The sequence below is a fragment of the Aulostomus chinensis genome, chromosome 2, assembly GCF_037954235.1.
Source record: "Aulostomus chinensis isolate RoL2024-O1b breed Wild chromosome 2, RoL_Achi_v1.0, whole genome shotgun sequence".
Taxonomy (NCBI): Eukaryota; Metazoa; Chordata; class Actinopteri; order Syngnathiformes; family Aulostomidae; genus Aulostomus; species Aulostomus chinensis.
In genome coordinates, this window is record NC_141321.1 from 27,996,548 (window position 1) to 28,012,432 (window position 15,885).

Sequence of the window (15,885 nt, forward strand, 5' to 3'; positions counted from 1 at the left end):
AAGTGAAACGAGGCACAGCTGTGCCTCTGTAGTTCTAACCTGCTGTGTCCAACAATGAAGAAGAGACCAAGACCTCCTGTAGGGTGAAAAATCCCGCAGTTTCTAACTTTAATGGACTAAACTGGCACTTGGGCAACATTCTCAAAACCATCAAATACAGGCCAGACTCAAAAACTACTCTGACTGATCGTGAGTATTGATGTTAACAAAGGCAAACGCTCCATCTAGTGACACGCGGAGGTGCCAGCTGGCAGTGCAAGTTCCAACAACATACGCTAACGTTACCTACAAGTTCTAATGATGTCATAGGAAATGTTTTAATGTAGCACATGAAACAACATTTCAAAATGATGTTCCTTAGAGGTTAAATGTTTACGAAAGACAACACATTTTAAAAGCAAAATTCTGAGGATGTATCAGGAATGTTGAAAAATGTTCTATCATCTGTTGCCTTTGAATCATTTTAAGAATTTTCTAGAGAATTTTATGCTCATTTTTGGAAAAATGTTACCTATCAAACCAGAACATTATTCATATTCATATATTCTAAGAACATCTTCAGAACAAACCATCGCCAGCTGGGATGATTTTCACCCACAGACAGTTTCTGTATTCACGTACGTGGTTCACGACATTTCTGTTGACGTTTTTAGACACGGGTCATATTTCAGCTGAATTACTGAATGTGTGGTTTTTAATATGAACTCAGTGGAATTAGAGGGGATGTCAATGCAAACTATCATAAAGTTCAAACAGAATGATTTATAAAACAAATGGCTGTAATTTGTTTTTTTTTTCCCCAGAATTGTTCTGGTATTTGTTAAATTTACTGGCAGGAGAGATATGACAATAGCTCCTCCTTCCCATCAAGTTCCCATCATGCTACTATCACATGACTGAACAAAATCCCTGAGGGTTTTTACGTAAATAAATAAATTCTTTTAATACAAAAACAATAGAAAAAAACATACTGCAAATACTGTTATATAATATTTGACTACATGGTATTTTTGGCTGGTTGCAGCTTTGATACAAATCATCATGCACAGATAAAATAGTCAAACGGATAAATCTTCAGGAATGTGGGCTTGCACACGAGCCCTGAATACATCTGGAGACATTTGGTACTCTGGAAAGAAAAAATACAAGTATTTAAAGTGGAACATTTTCGTGATGGGCACATGCTCAAATGATAGAATGATGAGTAATATAATATGAGTCGGGCTTATTTTCACTGCCAGGTGGACTCTGTCACTAGCAGTGTTTCAACATGCCTCCGTGATGGCACAGAAAAGTCCCTGTGGAAAATGAAACATTGTTTTCATGGTGTTATAATGAAAATATGTGTATCATTTTAAAGAAAGGCACAAACTAATATGTAAGGTGAAAACAGGCACAACAAAAATATCATTGACTTAAAAAAAAAAAAAAAAGCAGGTATATGCATATATCCACATCTCTGGCTCATAGTCGACCATTCAAGACATATGTCCAATTTTGAAAATATCTTTAAAAAGGCACTTATTGACAATTGAGTCTGTCCAGGGTATTTACAAAGTGTCCATGCCAGTAGGGCAGGTGTGGTGGGCGGTGTAAGTCCTCTCATGATGTCCTGGTCCGTAGAGAGCTCATCCTGAGCACAGTGAGCTCGGCTACATCTGCATCCTGCATCTCTACTTCTTGTTGGCAGCTTTCTCTGATGACATACACTACGAGACCCACACAGATGAAAATGAGGAGGACTATGCCTATAACCTGGGGCACAAAAGAGTAGAGCAACACTGCTTTAGCAACAGATAAGATGTGAAAGAAATGCTATATTTATTAGGTTTCCCTCAGTGTGAACTCGGAGGGGCGGCGTTAGCACTTCATTCATCCTCCATAATCTCCTGCAAACTAGAAACGATTCTACTCACCTGAGAAAAAACAAAGAGCTGCTGCGAGCGGAGCATGAGCTCTTGTGGGGTGACATCTCCCTCACTTATTGGCTCACACCACTTCTGCGGAGCTGCCTTGTCCACTAGTACAAATCTACCCTCCCAGTCTGTCATAGCACAAGCAAAGTATTGGCCATCGAGGAACAACAAGATCAGCCATACGATCGCAGGGACGAAACTGGAGAGGGAAACAGTTTTCCTACACCACGTATCACATCTGCATCCTTGAATGATCAGCATCAAGGTAAACGCCATGACGGCAGGAATGATGAAGAATGCTGATGAAAACACTCCGTTCCATGTAGGGTTGCAAGGACACTCAAACTCCAGTTCCACCAGCTTCTCTAGTCCCATGAGGATAAATCCAAAAGCCACATTTGATACCAGAGGACTGTTGCTAAGTTCATTTTTCAGCCTGGTAAGCCATTGTTGTCTACTTTCCATACTAGATTGACCGAAAAATGAAGAGAGTCGTTGTAAAAAGCCCACAAGAGGGTCCACCGTTGTGAACACATTGGCAACAGCTAAGTGATGCGTAATTAACGCATCCAGGGGTAAGTTTTCCCCTCGGGCAAAATGCCACACTTCCACTCTGATTGGTTTTGAACAAAGGAGGGTTTGCCGTCTGCTCTGACATCTCGCTAGCTGATTGGTGGGTGTGAGGTTTCAGGTGGGGTTATATTTTAAATGTGGTCTCTCACGGACAAACTGGAGGGAGGGCTGAAGAGTGGAGGGAAGTTTGTTCTGTTGTTGAGTATAGGCTAAACCAGTGTGGTGGAAAAATTAGTAAGATGGACACACCGTTTGACCCGAGAGGCTCCAAGTTCTGGTGAGATGAGAAACAACATTCAAACAAACTGTTGTTGAGTCTGAGCAATTCTTTAATCTTGCAAGAGGGAAATCTGTTCAACACACAAAGAGCATGAATCCACAGAGTACAGAGACGCTTGAACTTTCATGCAGTCTTTGTTGCAAGGCAATTTAGCACCCAACAACACTTAAGGTTTCCTTTTACGGTACATGAACATAAAATCTGCTGTGATATACGAAGAAAGTTGAAATCTTGTCAGCTTGCACACCTGCAAGGCGTGAAAATTCCAATCTACCAGAAGATTAGAAAGAAGGAATGAAAACATAGCAAACTAGAGAAACATCATTGAATTTACCTTACAAAACTGTAGGCTTAGTTAAAAAGTAGCATTGGGACTGTGTGAAAAATTCAATCACAATTGAAGAGAGCCTGTGCAAATATACTGATAGCACTGACCAAAGAGAGCAGAAATGGTTTTATTTCTGTAAAACACATCTATTTTGTTACTGTTATTCATCGAATTTAATAAAAAAACATTGCTATTTTCAGAACAGTACTGCATAAATGTTTTTGTAGGCTAATTTTAATTGATTCCTCACCTAAAATGCATACTGACAGGGCTATTTTTCTTCATTCCTTAGTCCTTAGACGCTTTAACGCAGACAGAGCCAGCCACATATTAGCTTCAAGTTAATGGTGACCAACAGCAAACAAAACAAAAAAACAAAATAAATAAAAAGCCACAAAAAAATGTGTTCATAAAAAAAATCTCAATTTTATTGTCAGGAAATATCCACGTCTTCTAATCAAACTGTGTGCTCAGAAATACACACACACACACACACACACACACATCGATTTGAGCTGAAAACAAAGGAGTACAGAGAGTTGAACAAATAACGAGCGACTGGTTGAACCAGCTTGTCTGTGCTAGCGTTATAGCTTTATTAGCTCAAAGCAAAAATGTTTATGAATGACTGAGAATACTGCTGGATAAAGAAGATGTGGATTTTACTGACAGATGCTCTTGAGAGTTTGTAAACTAATTTTTTTTTTAAAAAATGGACAGTTTTGCTGTTTTTAGCCATCGCTCACCATTAGCTTCAAGCTGAGTATAAGTGGCTGGCTCTTTCAACATTCTGAAGTGGCAGTGATGTAGAGATTTGCAAAAAAAAAAAATGTCTTTGTGACCTCGAGTCACTTATTTTTAAATACTTGAAAGGCAAAATGTGTTTTTTGGTGAAGCATCATTATACGTTTTTTAGGTTTGAGCTGAGAAACACACGATTTGAAGTTATCACTACTTTCTGTGCACTTCTCTAGACAACCGCGCAAGTAGATGAAAGATATTATTCGTTTCCAGCACATTCCACGTTAATCGTTGTGGCTCATCCATCAAATCGTACAGCGCTCCTTACCACGTCTGACGTGTGCGGATTTTTAAAAAAAATGAGAAGCTATTTTCAGTTTACCTGATTTGACCACAAGAGGTCACTCAAGTTCCAGCACAGATTCAGGACAGAGGATTACAGGAGGCCATGTTGAACTTTCAAGGGGATGCGGTGTATACAGCTTGAGAACACCTAGGCTCGTGTGATGACATAATGTACAAATGATCTCAGGGAGCTCAAATGTATAATCTCCTCACATTAGTGCATGACAAGAGAGCACCGAGGGGCTGTGAAACAGGCTTGGAAAGATGTGACATTTCAGCTGCAGCGCAAAGCTACTGTTCAAATCCCGTTAACTACAATTTGCACTGTAGTTTCTGTCTTGACCACTGGCGAGCTGACAATTGTTACATTAATATTGCAGGAGCTCTTGAACTGAGTGGCCAGTGTTGGAAATCACATGGAGCAGCTCAGCTATTAGTGACTGCAGCAGGCAAATCCTCCAAATGCCAGATGATGGAAACGAGCACCTGCCACCTCTCATTTGACAGTGGAGGAGAAGTGTGTGACGTGCGCTGACAACATGCAATTACATTCGTGTTAATAAAGCTTGTGTATGTATATATGTGTGTGTGTATGTGTGTGTGTGTGTGTGTGTGTGTGTGCGTCTTAGCCGCGCCCACGCGCACCGGGCACGCGCAGCTTGTCGTTGCTGCCGTCGGTGTCCTATCAGCTTCAGCTCCCCGTTTGGGTATTAAAAATAGCCCACTGCTGCTGATATCAGACTGATGTTTCGCCTACATCACTTCCCGTGATTTTGTGCGTTACTTTCATTTTAATCACCGAACCGTGACCCCGAGGAGCGCCAATGCGCATCAGTCTGCGCATCTTTGAATCTTCCCAACTACCCTGTGGACAATCTCCGTGACATCCCGCCAAGACCTCTCCCCCGCAATCCGACGAGGCTTCTTCGCCGCCAATGGCCGCACATCGGCATCCCTGAGCCGCTGCCGCCGGCCTCGTCCGGGACGTCATCGCTTAAAGGTCCTTGAATCAGGGAGGCATTTAACACTGCTTAGTTATTGTTTTTTTTTTTTTTTTTTTTTTGTGAAGAAGAACCTGGGGCTATGCTGGGCCCGTTTCTCTAGAGCTTGTGATCGATACCCAATCTGTCCTCCCACATTCGTCCGAGCGAGACCTGCACCGAGCCCCAACAATGCGTCCTAGCGCAGTCATGCTGGCGGTGGTCCTGCTGGGGAACTTGATGCTGCCTTTCACCTCGGCGCAGAACGGTAAGACACCAGATGTGGACCTGACATCCTTTTAAACATCGAATTGAAGGAAAGTGACTTGACTTGCATGAGGACGCGCGAGTGAAACGTCTCGAAAGAGGATTTTGACTCCACTACTGTAGTTCAGGCCAGTTAGACGCAAACAAATCAGTGTGTTCGTCACAAACTTGAGGAATTCTGACGTTGTCATTTTTTGCATGGTTGATTGTAAGGTTTGTTTAAAAAAAAACAAAACCACAGTTTGGAACAAACCTGAGATTTGCAGGACTGACGGTGAAGCCTTACAGCCGCTGTCAGGTGTGGTTTGTTGTCTTAGGAGGTGCTGCATGTGTGTCAAACAAGACTAACTTGCTCTGCACTCCTGTGCAAGTAACCTACTGTCAACATCAAACACAAGACTCGCCCAGTGTGTTGGAGTGTAAACACCACCAGGCCCCTTCTCTATGACACTTGCTGGGCCTGTGAATCCATGATGACATACTCCACGATGAGCATACTTCCTATTCCGCAAGCTTAAGTGGAAATATCTTTCTTCTTCACTTAGGTTTGTGTTCAACTGCTACGAAGCTCTTTGCATGCACAAATAGCAGCCTTGTGTCTGAATTTGATTATCACGCTTTTCATGTGACCAGCAGATGTTTCCCTTTTTTCTCCCCCCTCCCCACGAAGGATTCAGACGAGCTGATGAATAGAGTTCTGTTAAAGAGCTGGAAAGGAGGTTCATTTGTGAATCGCTTATTTCTAATATTCGCATCATAAAGCTGTCAGTGGCGCCTGAATTCAAAGTGAAATCATATTCAAAACTCAAATTAAATACATTCATTGAGCAAGGCCCTAATATGATTACAAAGATGGGCAGCTGGAATTAATCTATTTATATTTAGCTGTCAATAATAAGTGCACATTTCCTATAATTTGAGAAGAATGTTGTTTCCAAAGGTCAAATCAAATGACAAATCAATGACAGTGATACCATCTAATCCTCTTTTGGAGGAAAACAACTCAGAGAATTACTCTGCAAAGGCCACTTATAAATTTGACGCTTAATGTCTGCCTCCTGGTTTTTGTGGGATAATCGGACACCCACCATGCAAGAGAAGACACGTGACTATAGGATGAGGAAAAACCAGCACTGTCCTACTAATGAGGGATTTATTTTGGACAAAATCTGAAATGTTGAAACGGATTTGTGTCGTCAGAAACCGTTATAAAAATAAAACCTGTAAGTATAATGTGGCCGGAACGTCCCATTCTGCTGGGTTCTGGGACTTCAAGTAGTGGCTATTTTTTAAATAAATGATTCATCTGTCCTTTATCTTCATGTTAATCTTTAAAGTTTTTTTTGTGTGTGTGTCTATAAAATGACCAGAAATATAAAAACGTGCCCATCACCAGTCCCCAGAGTCCGAAGTGGCGTGTTCTTATTGCTTCTTTTATCCACCGGAAAGTCCCAAACCACAAAGAATCTTAGTTTTCTCATGTAATTCATTAAGAAAAAAGAACCAGCAAATCCTTGTATTTGAGTCTGGCATCAGCAAATATTGGACATTTTTACTTGAACAAAGACTCATCAGTCGTTGCAGCTCTTCTTCCTGGTACCTGGTAGGATTTTAAGCAAATTCTATACTATTTCACGCCGTTAATCATAGGGACGACTTCCTAAGCTTGTGAGGGCACGAACACTTGGACACCATGGTAGATGTAAGTTCTCTGAGGCAGCTGAAGTGTGTCGTGAAGCCGTTTTGGGATCGTGCTGTCTGGCAGATCAAATGGCAATTAATTAGAGATGCACAATACTGGATTTGTTACCAGCTGTTTTTGGCTGACATTGCTGTTTAGCAAGGCTGATATTGTCTGTATAAAGTATGTTTACATGATATTAACATTTTGCACATAACGACAAACATTTTAATCTCCACAACAACAACAAAAGTGGGATGATATAGATATTGTTCGCTGGATTAAAACTGATACGTATATGAAGAATGACTTTATGGCGCATCCTGACTAACAAGACATCTTTTGTGTGATAAATGTAAAGCGAAGGCATTCCAGCCATTTCCTGTAGCTTGAACCCCCACCCACAGGGGCCCAGAGAAGTACTCACACACTCATATACAGCCAGGGTTTGGTGGGAGACAGACTGTTGCCACCCGTCACCAAAATCTGTTTGAAATTAACAGCTAATCTACTGAGGCATCTCTGCGTTTTCAGTCGAGACCTCACATGAAACACAGGTTTGATTTCACAGGTTTTCTTTTATACCATTTGGTCACATTGCATCCAATTTTGCAACCAAAAGCCATTTCATTTCTCTCTCACAGTTCAGATTAAGGGTAATCGGAGGATGGCTTTCTTATGTAATCCTAGATTTTCCTGTGATAGTTCAGGTGGTGACGTGCAGAGAATAATAATTATAAGTGCATGAGATGTAATCACCGTATCTAGGAAGCGGAGGGAGTTCATGCCTTTATTTCCTGATGTTCAGGGAAAAGTGGGCTAGGTGGTTAGTTTTCTGCGACAGATATTTGGAAGACCGTAAATAGCATCCGTCCATTCTGCCTCGTTTCTATTTTTACCAGCGAGACACAGCAGTGAGAACTGTGGCTTTAAGGTCCTTTTGTGAAAGTGAATCCATTAACTCTTAATGGATGGCCTCCTTGTGCACAGCTGCACAGCTTTCCAAAGACTTGCAAGGTGGCAAACTATTAAAGATGTGAGTTGATGTGATCTTTGTGCTATAAGAAGACAGTTGAGGAGGTGGCTGAGGCTGACCTGGTAGCCTGCTGCTGGCCTAACATTATATTATCTTTGGCTGCTGATCCAAACATGCAGATCCGGTCAAGATAACCTTCATGATGATGAGAAGCTATTAGGACAAAATTAATCATTTTTTTCCCCTTGTTTTGCTGGTGAGATCACCTCAGTCAGCAAATGCCTCAAGAAAAACACCAACTTTTTTTTAAAGAAATGCGCTTTATTTGCCATCCTCCAAAGAGAAAGACAGGAAGTGTTAGCACGTCTTTGTCCAAAGTCACCTGATAGACCAGGTTCAGGATTTGAGTTTGTCCAGCTTTAATCATCTTCACCCTCAAGAACGGCATCAGCCATGAGTCGCTCCTCTAGTCAGACCGAAATTTCTCTCGATGGGTTTGAGGTGATGTTTGCCCCCTGGGAAGGACGGCATAAAGGTGCATTTCCCAAAAAGTTGGGGCATGTCCTTTTATGACTATATATAAATATAAATATGTATATATATATATATATATATATATATATATATATATATATATATATATACGATGTTGAGAAAGCTGTGCCCACTGCCGTGTTCATATTCATGCTGTAGTCAGTCTCTCTTCAATATGGTGCCCCTTTGCTTTTTGTATCACTTGTGGCAAGCAACATAATTACCAGCAGATAAGATACGCATTTTTAAAAGTGCGTACAATTCCAACAATAGAAGTTATAGGATGCAGCAACTTGTCCATTATAGTGTAGCTTTCCACGCTCCGGACAAAGGTGCTTTGGTGGATCTGTAAAATATGCTGTGGGACTGGAGCCAAGTCTTACACCGAGTCATGCTCGCCCACTGTGAAATCTGATATGGGCTGCACTGATTAGGAGCCCTATCACACTTCATGAAACACATTGCAGGCATATTCTGATATACAACTGTAAGGTGAGCAATGTCTTTCGATTTTTTTTTTTGTATTAGAAATGTTTGTTTTGCTTTTTTGCTGAGGAGGCATGCTGTTTGTTTCCAGCACCACCCAACTCCACATTCATATAGTCACACACATTCACAGTTGGAAACTCCTCAATTTATCCGCAGCCCTGCAAAAGTGCTGGAGCAGCTCGGGGTCGGCGTGATGCTCCCAGACAGCTCCCAGACGCAGTACTCCAGGGTTTTACTTTGGTATACCTGGGTAGATTGTTGCAACCATTAAAACTAGACACACTGAGAACCTTCTATTTAAATCTCATGCTGGCTGATGTACCTCACCGAATGTACATCAGCTGGTGTACCACCAAAGTGACTAGGGTGAAGTACAGAGGAGAATACAGAGGAACAGCAACCGAAGGCAGAAGTGGATGCAACTTCCCTGGAGGTGGGGTGCCTCTCTATTATCATGTTAAAAGGATGATGAGCGTTAGTGACATTATCTAAGTTCCGCTCGGGCTTTTACATCAAATCGTTTGAATTCCCTTGTTTTGACCTCTGAAAGAGAAACAGCGAGTTCTCAGTGGCTGTGATTAGAGGATGGGATTAGACCATTTCTACGCAGCACATGGGTTATTGGAATTTAAATCACATTAAACCATTGCCTCTCTTCTGTGGTCTGAATGACGGAATCAAGTATTATCGCTGAAATGGAAACTGTCACCCGAAAAGCCTGCTTTTCTGCTTTACTGTATGGCCACGTTTTGCTACGTTAAATAAGGTATATCGGTGGAGCGATGCAGTGTTTGTGTGCCTCGCAGATGTAATTACAGACTTTCTGACATGACACACTCAGCTGCTGCTAATGTATATCACCTGCAAAGTGTACTCCAACTTTCTGGTGTAAATAAGCTACCTAAGCAACCTGTTGATGCATTTTTATCTTTAGTTTAGTGAAAAAGTCTTAGTCTTGCTTGTGTTGTGCGTCGCTTCAGACAAATGCGTCATGCCAAATGAGAGTAGGAGAAAAACGACTGCATCCCATTTGTATGGCACATGACCTCAACACCTGTAAGAAATAGAAATTTGGTTGTGTTGCTCACTTTTGCCCTCTAAGACTTAAACTGATGTCTTTGCGCATTTTAACCTAACAACCAAAAAACCATAGAATACGGTTCTGAGGTATTATTGTTTATAAGCTACTTCCATGCATCCATAATTTTACATTCAGTTTAGCATGGGTATACATTTGCTACCTAGCTGACACTTGTACTCCATCATAGTTAGGATTTGGACTAATGTCCTCAAAAATAGTAGATGTATTTGGATAGAATTTGGTGGAAATACAGGTCATATTACAAAGCGTAAGTATTTAACAGTCAGGATCACATTTAGATCCAGAACAGTGTTCTAGGCCCTTGGACTGATATCACTAGTAGTGGACATGTTCTGGACATGTCAAGCAGTGAATGAATCATGATTAAATTCTCAGAATTCCATGTGAAATGGTTGAAAGAAGACCTTTTCAGCTTCCGGGAATAATCTTGACCATGGCGTGGATTTGTGATCCTGATGATAGTGATTGAATTATCAGAAAAATCAGATTATATTCTGATTAAATTTGTTGAAGTGGTGTATGTAAATGAGAAAGACGGGTATTAAGCTCCAGAAGGTGGTGGGGAATTTGTTCAGAGGACCTATTTTGGGTTGCTTGGAAGAAAATGTATAAATGCATTTTGATGATATGTTCATAATCTGTATCCATGTAGCCTTCCTGAAGGAGGTAAACACTGGGTGCTTTCTTGCTCAGTTAATTACTTTGCAAAAAAAAAAAAAATTAATATTATTATAAATTAGTTGTTTGGTAGTATGTGTTTCACCGCCCCTTCGAACCAGCACAAGGAGTACTGACACCCCTGTTGTTCCCCTCTTAAATGTTTTCCTCCCTCTCTGGTTTTCTAAAGACTGCAGCTCGAGGGACCAAAACAGGGGACTGAGTGCTGGTTCTCACTGCACTTATTCTCTCCTCTCTCCTGGTCATTTTTTTCTTCCCCTCTCTCACTTTTTCCCAGGCCTGTTCTTTGGAACAACCTTTATCTGTTCGGTCATCCACGCCCCGGCCACCATCAGAGGCCCTTCAGTTGATCGACGGACCCCCATGGTTTATGGATGTTTAGTCTAAAGTAGTAGAGAGTATTTTGATGATTTACTTTATGGGTTCTGATGTTAAAAACACCAACATGAGCCTTTAAACTTGTCTATTTTTGCGACACCCTAAGAACAAAGCGTGCATTGAGCTACACTCAAAGAAAGAATGGAAATAATAGAACTAAAGCTCATAGGAAAAAACATAATTGGCCCCATATTGTAACAAATTAGTAAGATAGTCCACTCACGCAGGTGCTTTCAATTATGCCAGTTGTGACCTTCTTTCCGTGTGTGTGTGTGTGTGTGTGTGTGTGTGCGCGCGCGCGTGTGCGTGCAGACTGCGACTGACATATCCCTGACTCACCCTGTTTGTTTAGTTGCACCTGTTAGGGCAGGACAGGTTACACCTTTATGACGATGAGTGTTTGGAGATTGGTGACCTTGACATAAAGTTAGATCTGCCCAGCAACAACCAAGACTACTAAAAACATATAGTTGGTCTCTACAGTTGACAATGAAGATGTCCTGAAAAAAACATCAGCAAGCGAAAGATATTCAAATGTGAACAACGGTTGGTCACAGCTGCAGCCTATTGTGTTGTACAAATGACCCATGAAAGTGCAAATCTGTCACAGTACCATGCAGGTACAACACAGATGTACCCATATCATCCACCAACTCACACACACACATACACACACACACACACAATCTACCTAGCATGTAACCAGTTCAGTGGCCCTTGGGGGTTTCCTACTCGCTGCATTCTGTGTCTGTGTTGTGGGACTGCGGATGGGGATCCAGGTTGTAGGCAGGCAGCTGACTCACTCTCAGGCTGCATGGTGGTTGTGTGTGGCTCGCTGTCAGTCCTCAGGGAATCTCTCTTTTCTACCTACATCACTGGAGTATGTAGGCTGTAATGACCGTTTCTTCCATACAGCCTTAAAGAGATCTCGTGACAGAAAAACTACTGGTAATTTTGTGAGAGTAAAGGAGAGGTGAGTCAGAAATAGCTCTGACGGGCTTTATTTTCATGTGGAATCTCTTAAAACATCCACTCCTGCGTGCGTGCATTGCATTTCCTCAAGATGATACGAGCAGGTTTTTTTTTGATGGACGGATGCGACCTTGTGTTGCCTAGTTTTCCTGTCATCAGGAAGTACCTGCCGCAGCAGCAGTAAAATTTAAAAAAAAAGAAAAAAAGAAAGGTGCTTGTTTCTTTTTCAAGATGGAGGAATATGTGGAACATGAGTCCCCCCTGTTCCTCTTGAGGAAGCCGACTTGACAACATCTTTTTTGGGTTAAACAAGTGTCGAGATTGGGAGGATGATCTTGGATGAAAAAGGTCGGACACAGTGAGCCTTTGTTCAACATTCAGTTGGAGCTGAGATCAGGGACAGGATAGAAAACATGCAGATGCAGTCTGACAATGAACTTATAGCCCGACGTACTTAAAGACTGAGATTCTATCCCATCTGGTTATTGTTAGCAGGCGCACAGAGAGGCCTGCTTTCTCCCGTGCAGACTTCCTGTTCCTCAATTCATAAAACATGTTGAACCTCGACCCAGTTAACTCTTTCCAACTGTAGGAGTCTCAGCTTTCTCAGAGCTTGGTAAATTCCTAGAGAATAAAATATTCTGTCAGTTTAGTGGGTGGATGGCGTTGACCTCATCATCCTCCAGGGATCAGGATACTGCTGGCCTTATGGGTGACTGCTCTCATCTGGGCGCTCCAGCCTTGTACTGCGGTGAATAATAGTTCACCGCCGGCATAATTTATGACAAGATGGTCGTTCACCCTGATGTTCAGCCTAGCATGAGTGGGGGAGATCAGCAAGGCCATCAGTGAAATCCTTCACTCTTTGTACCTTCATCGCCGTCTCTGTGGCGAAGATTGGCTCCAATCAGCCAAGACGGTTTGGGCACCATTTTAACTCTGCGCCTGATGCCATGAGATCAGCATCTGAGGAGGCGGGAAAAAAATAGGCAGCAGGTTGCCTGGGCACAGCTTTTCCTCATGCCCTGGTGCTGAAGTCTCATCCCCCCCGCTCCTCCTCCACCTCCACAGCCACCTCAACCAGGTTTCTTAGCTGTGCAGTTGGTGTCTCGAAGGGGCTTCAAGAGCTGCCACGTGCTTTGTGCCTGGGTTGGTGGTTGTTAAATATATGTTCGGAAATAAAACTAACACGTCGTTGCTGAAAGAGCGTAACTCTGATGGGAAAATGGGATGGCCTGAATTCTGCTACTCAGCCGCGGCTGTTATTCATGCTGTTATGCATCCGTGCAGCTCTGGGCATCGCGGACCCTTGTCGTTGAAGCAGCACATTTTTTCTTGTTTTTTTTTCTTTTAACAATATGTATGATTCATTAGGGAGTGCAGTACACACTCACACACACATCTCTATTAGAGCTCAGCCTCCAGCACTTTAGGTCTGAGTGGCAAGCAACGGCAAGCAATTGATCCAACTTGGCTCATCTACTGCATCACATCAAATAAAGCTACACCTGCTGTCAGAGTATTACTCGGGGTGATGGTGCGCACATTTGATGGACAGCTCGACAGCAGAGGTTACACACTTTCAGCTTGCCTCTTCCCTACCTGGTTCAGTGGGATACAGGAAACATCCCGTCATCCCTGGAGCAATATCTTACTCTACCATCAGAGCTTGCAGGAACTCCTGATAATAAAGGCAATCTCTGGGTTCTCTAAGTGTAGTAGGATCAGAGCTTTTTTTATTCCTCTTATATTCAGGTTTCAAAAAAGACGAGGGAAATGAGTCCCCTTCTAGATGTATCGCCACAAATCAAGCAGGTTTTGGAACACGTTCACTAGAGTAACCGGTTCCATAGATCTGGAAGATACATATTTCCATGTCTTCATCATCCCAAACCTACATCTCTCATTCCAGTTAGTACAAGTTTCAGTCACTTACTGTTTGGTTGTTCCCTGGCTCCTCGCACTTTTTTTCCCAGATGTGTGGATACAGTCGTGGAGACATTACACAACATGACAATGAGAGTGTCATTTTTACCTGGACAACCTGCCTCTGCAGACTCATTCCAGGGAGGGGGCTGTGTTACAGATGGAGAAAAGGTTTCATGGACTTTACAATGAACTGGAGAGAGAAAAACTGAGCTGGCATAAGAGCTCTTACGACAGAGAGCGGAGGCATTGACAGGTCTTCTGCATCACACCCCACAACGTTGTGACTCATCTTCATCTCTATCATGCAATAGATGGAGATGGTTCATTCACCTGCGCCATCCACACTGCGTGCCAGTGGACATTAAAGCTTTCAGAACGTTCAGAAAGCGATGATCGGATATTCTTTCATAAAAAAATTCAGTTAAAAAATGTTGGAGTATCTGGGGTTTGTAGATCTTTGGGCGATATCATGGATTCGAATATTAAATTTTCAGTTTTGGATTTATGTTTTTTTTCTCCCCAAGTGGAGTTGTGTGATTCCAGTTCATGGCCCAGGACTTTCAGCGAACCTGATAGCCACGGAACACATAATGGTTTCTGCGCCTCTAGTTACAGGCACTAGTTTGTGGGACAGGCCTATAGGTTATAGGTACAATTCAGGGTGTGCATTTGTACTTGTGGTTCCGGACAGACACGGACTCAGAGACCGTATTCTGTTTCACATTAGTACTAGCCTCAAGGTGCAAAGTCTATATGAAATAGAACACTACTTACACACCATCACTCCTGATCTATGAGTAGAGGTGCAGCTCTGTAAGTTCTGGTCTCTTGAATAGCTGAATGGTCTGGTCTCAGTCCAATATATACACAAGATGAGGACGAGGTAGGGAATAGATTAAAGTCTTTCCGTGCTGCTTGTGTGCACAAGGGATTAAACCACTGGTGATAGCCTTAGAGGGCTGTGCCTGCTCTCACACAGTCAGGAGCTCTAGCATGTAACTGACGTTGAATTATGAAAGTGCAGACGTTGAAGTAACTCACTAGTCTCGCTTTTTTTCATAATTTGGATCACATACTGAAATGTGAGTAATGACATACGTGATGTTTTCATTCCAGTGTCTTTTGAGCTGACAGTGCATGAAAGGTTTATGGAAGAAATTAAGAAAAAGGCCCCAGCTACTGGGGTCACTCGGGTATAAGCTGTCCTTATATAACATATAATTAGGGTTATTTAGATAAGGTTCATTTCATCATAGGTATCATTGGGCCGTCTGACCTAAAACTGCACAACATTGTAAACGCTTGTCACATCCCCAAAAAGCAAAACATTTCCCTTCGCTTACACTGATGTCCATGTAAAATAAGTAGACAACAAGGTATAGCAGTATTATTAGAATAAATACACCTTATTAAATCATATCTAATAACACATCTGCTGTTAAATTACTAGATGTGTTGACGACAGCTCTGCTCATTTGTACAAAGAAAACTAGACTCTTTATTTCTTCAGTCAACACGATACTGAGATCTGGCCACCAACCACAGCCTCTCTCTCCATCACTTATTTCCCAGCATGCCTTTGAGATGTATGAGTGCCGGCTGCTTTGTGTTATAATTTCAGTGCCAGTGTAAGTGCCTTGTTTGAACAACACACAAGAAGGGCTTCCCATTGGCAGAGTGTTGTCTTTAGTTTATTTTTCCAGAACTTGAATTTAA

General features: G+C 42.1%; 2 protein-coding genes and 1 long non-coding RNA gene across 4 annotated transcripts in view; 2 read left to right on the top strand and 1 right to left on the bottom strand.

The window, feature by feature from the left end:
• Positions 1 to 56: 56 nt before the first annotated feature.
• LOC147269656 (uncharacterized) lies at positions 57 to 4,709 on the top strand. Its single transcript, XR_015110516.1, has 3 exons — positions 57 to 189; positions 2,387 to 2,491; positions 4,564 to 4,709. It is a non-coding gene; the product is annotated as an uncharacterized LOC147269656 (long non-coding RNA).
• On the bottom strand, positions 1,599 to 2,396 carry LOC147269657 (calcium homeostasis modulator protein 6). The gene is made up of 2 exons (XM_086188571.1): positions 1,917 to 2,396; positions 1,599 to 1,755 (listed from the first exon to the last, which is right to left on the bottom strand). The coding sequence occupies exons 1-2, from the start codon at positions 2,379 to 2,381 to the stop codon at positions 1,603 to 1,605; spliced, it is 618 nt and encodes a 205-aa protein (XP_086044697.1). The 5' UTR covers positions 2,382 to 2,396; the 3' UTR covers positions 1,599 to 1,602.
• Positions 4,710 to 4,836: 127 nt separating the features above from the next.
• Positions 4,837 to 15,885, top strand: part of nptnb (neuroplastin b) — a 31,332-nt gene continuing 20,283 nt past the window's right edge. Inside the window, exon 1 of one of the 2 annotated variants that reach the window (XR_015110506.1) lies at positions 4,837 to 5,431. Coding sequence is in view for 1 of the 2 variants with exons in the window: in XM_086188552.1 (XP_086044678.1) it covers positions 5,356 to 5,431 (76 nt within the window). In the remaining variant the exon portion in view is untranslated. The remainder of the gene's footprint in view (positions 5,432 to 15,885) is intronic. The other variant, XM_086188552.1, reaches the window with a different exon arrangement.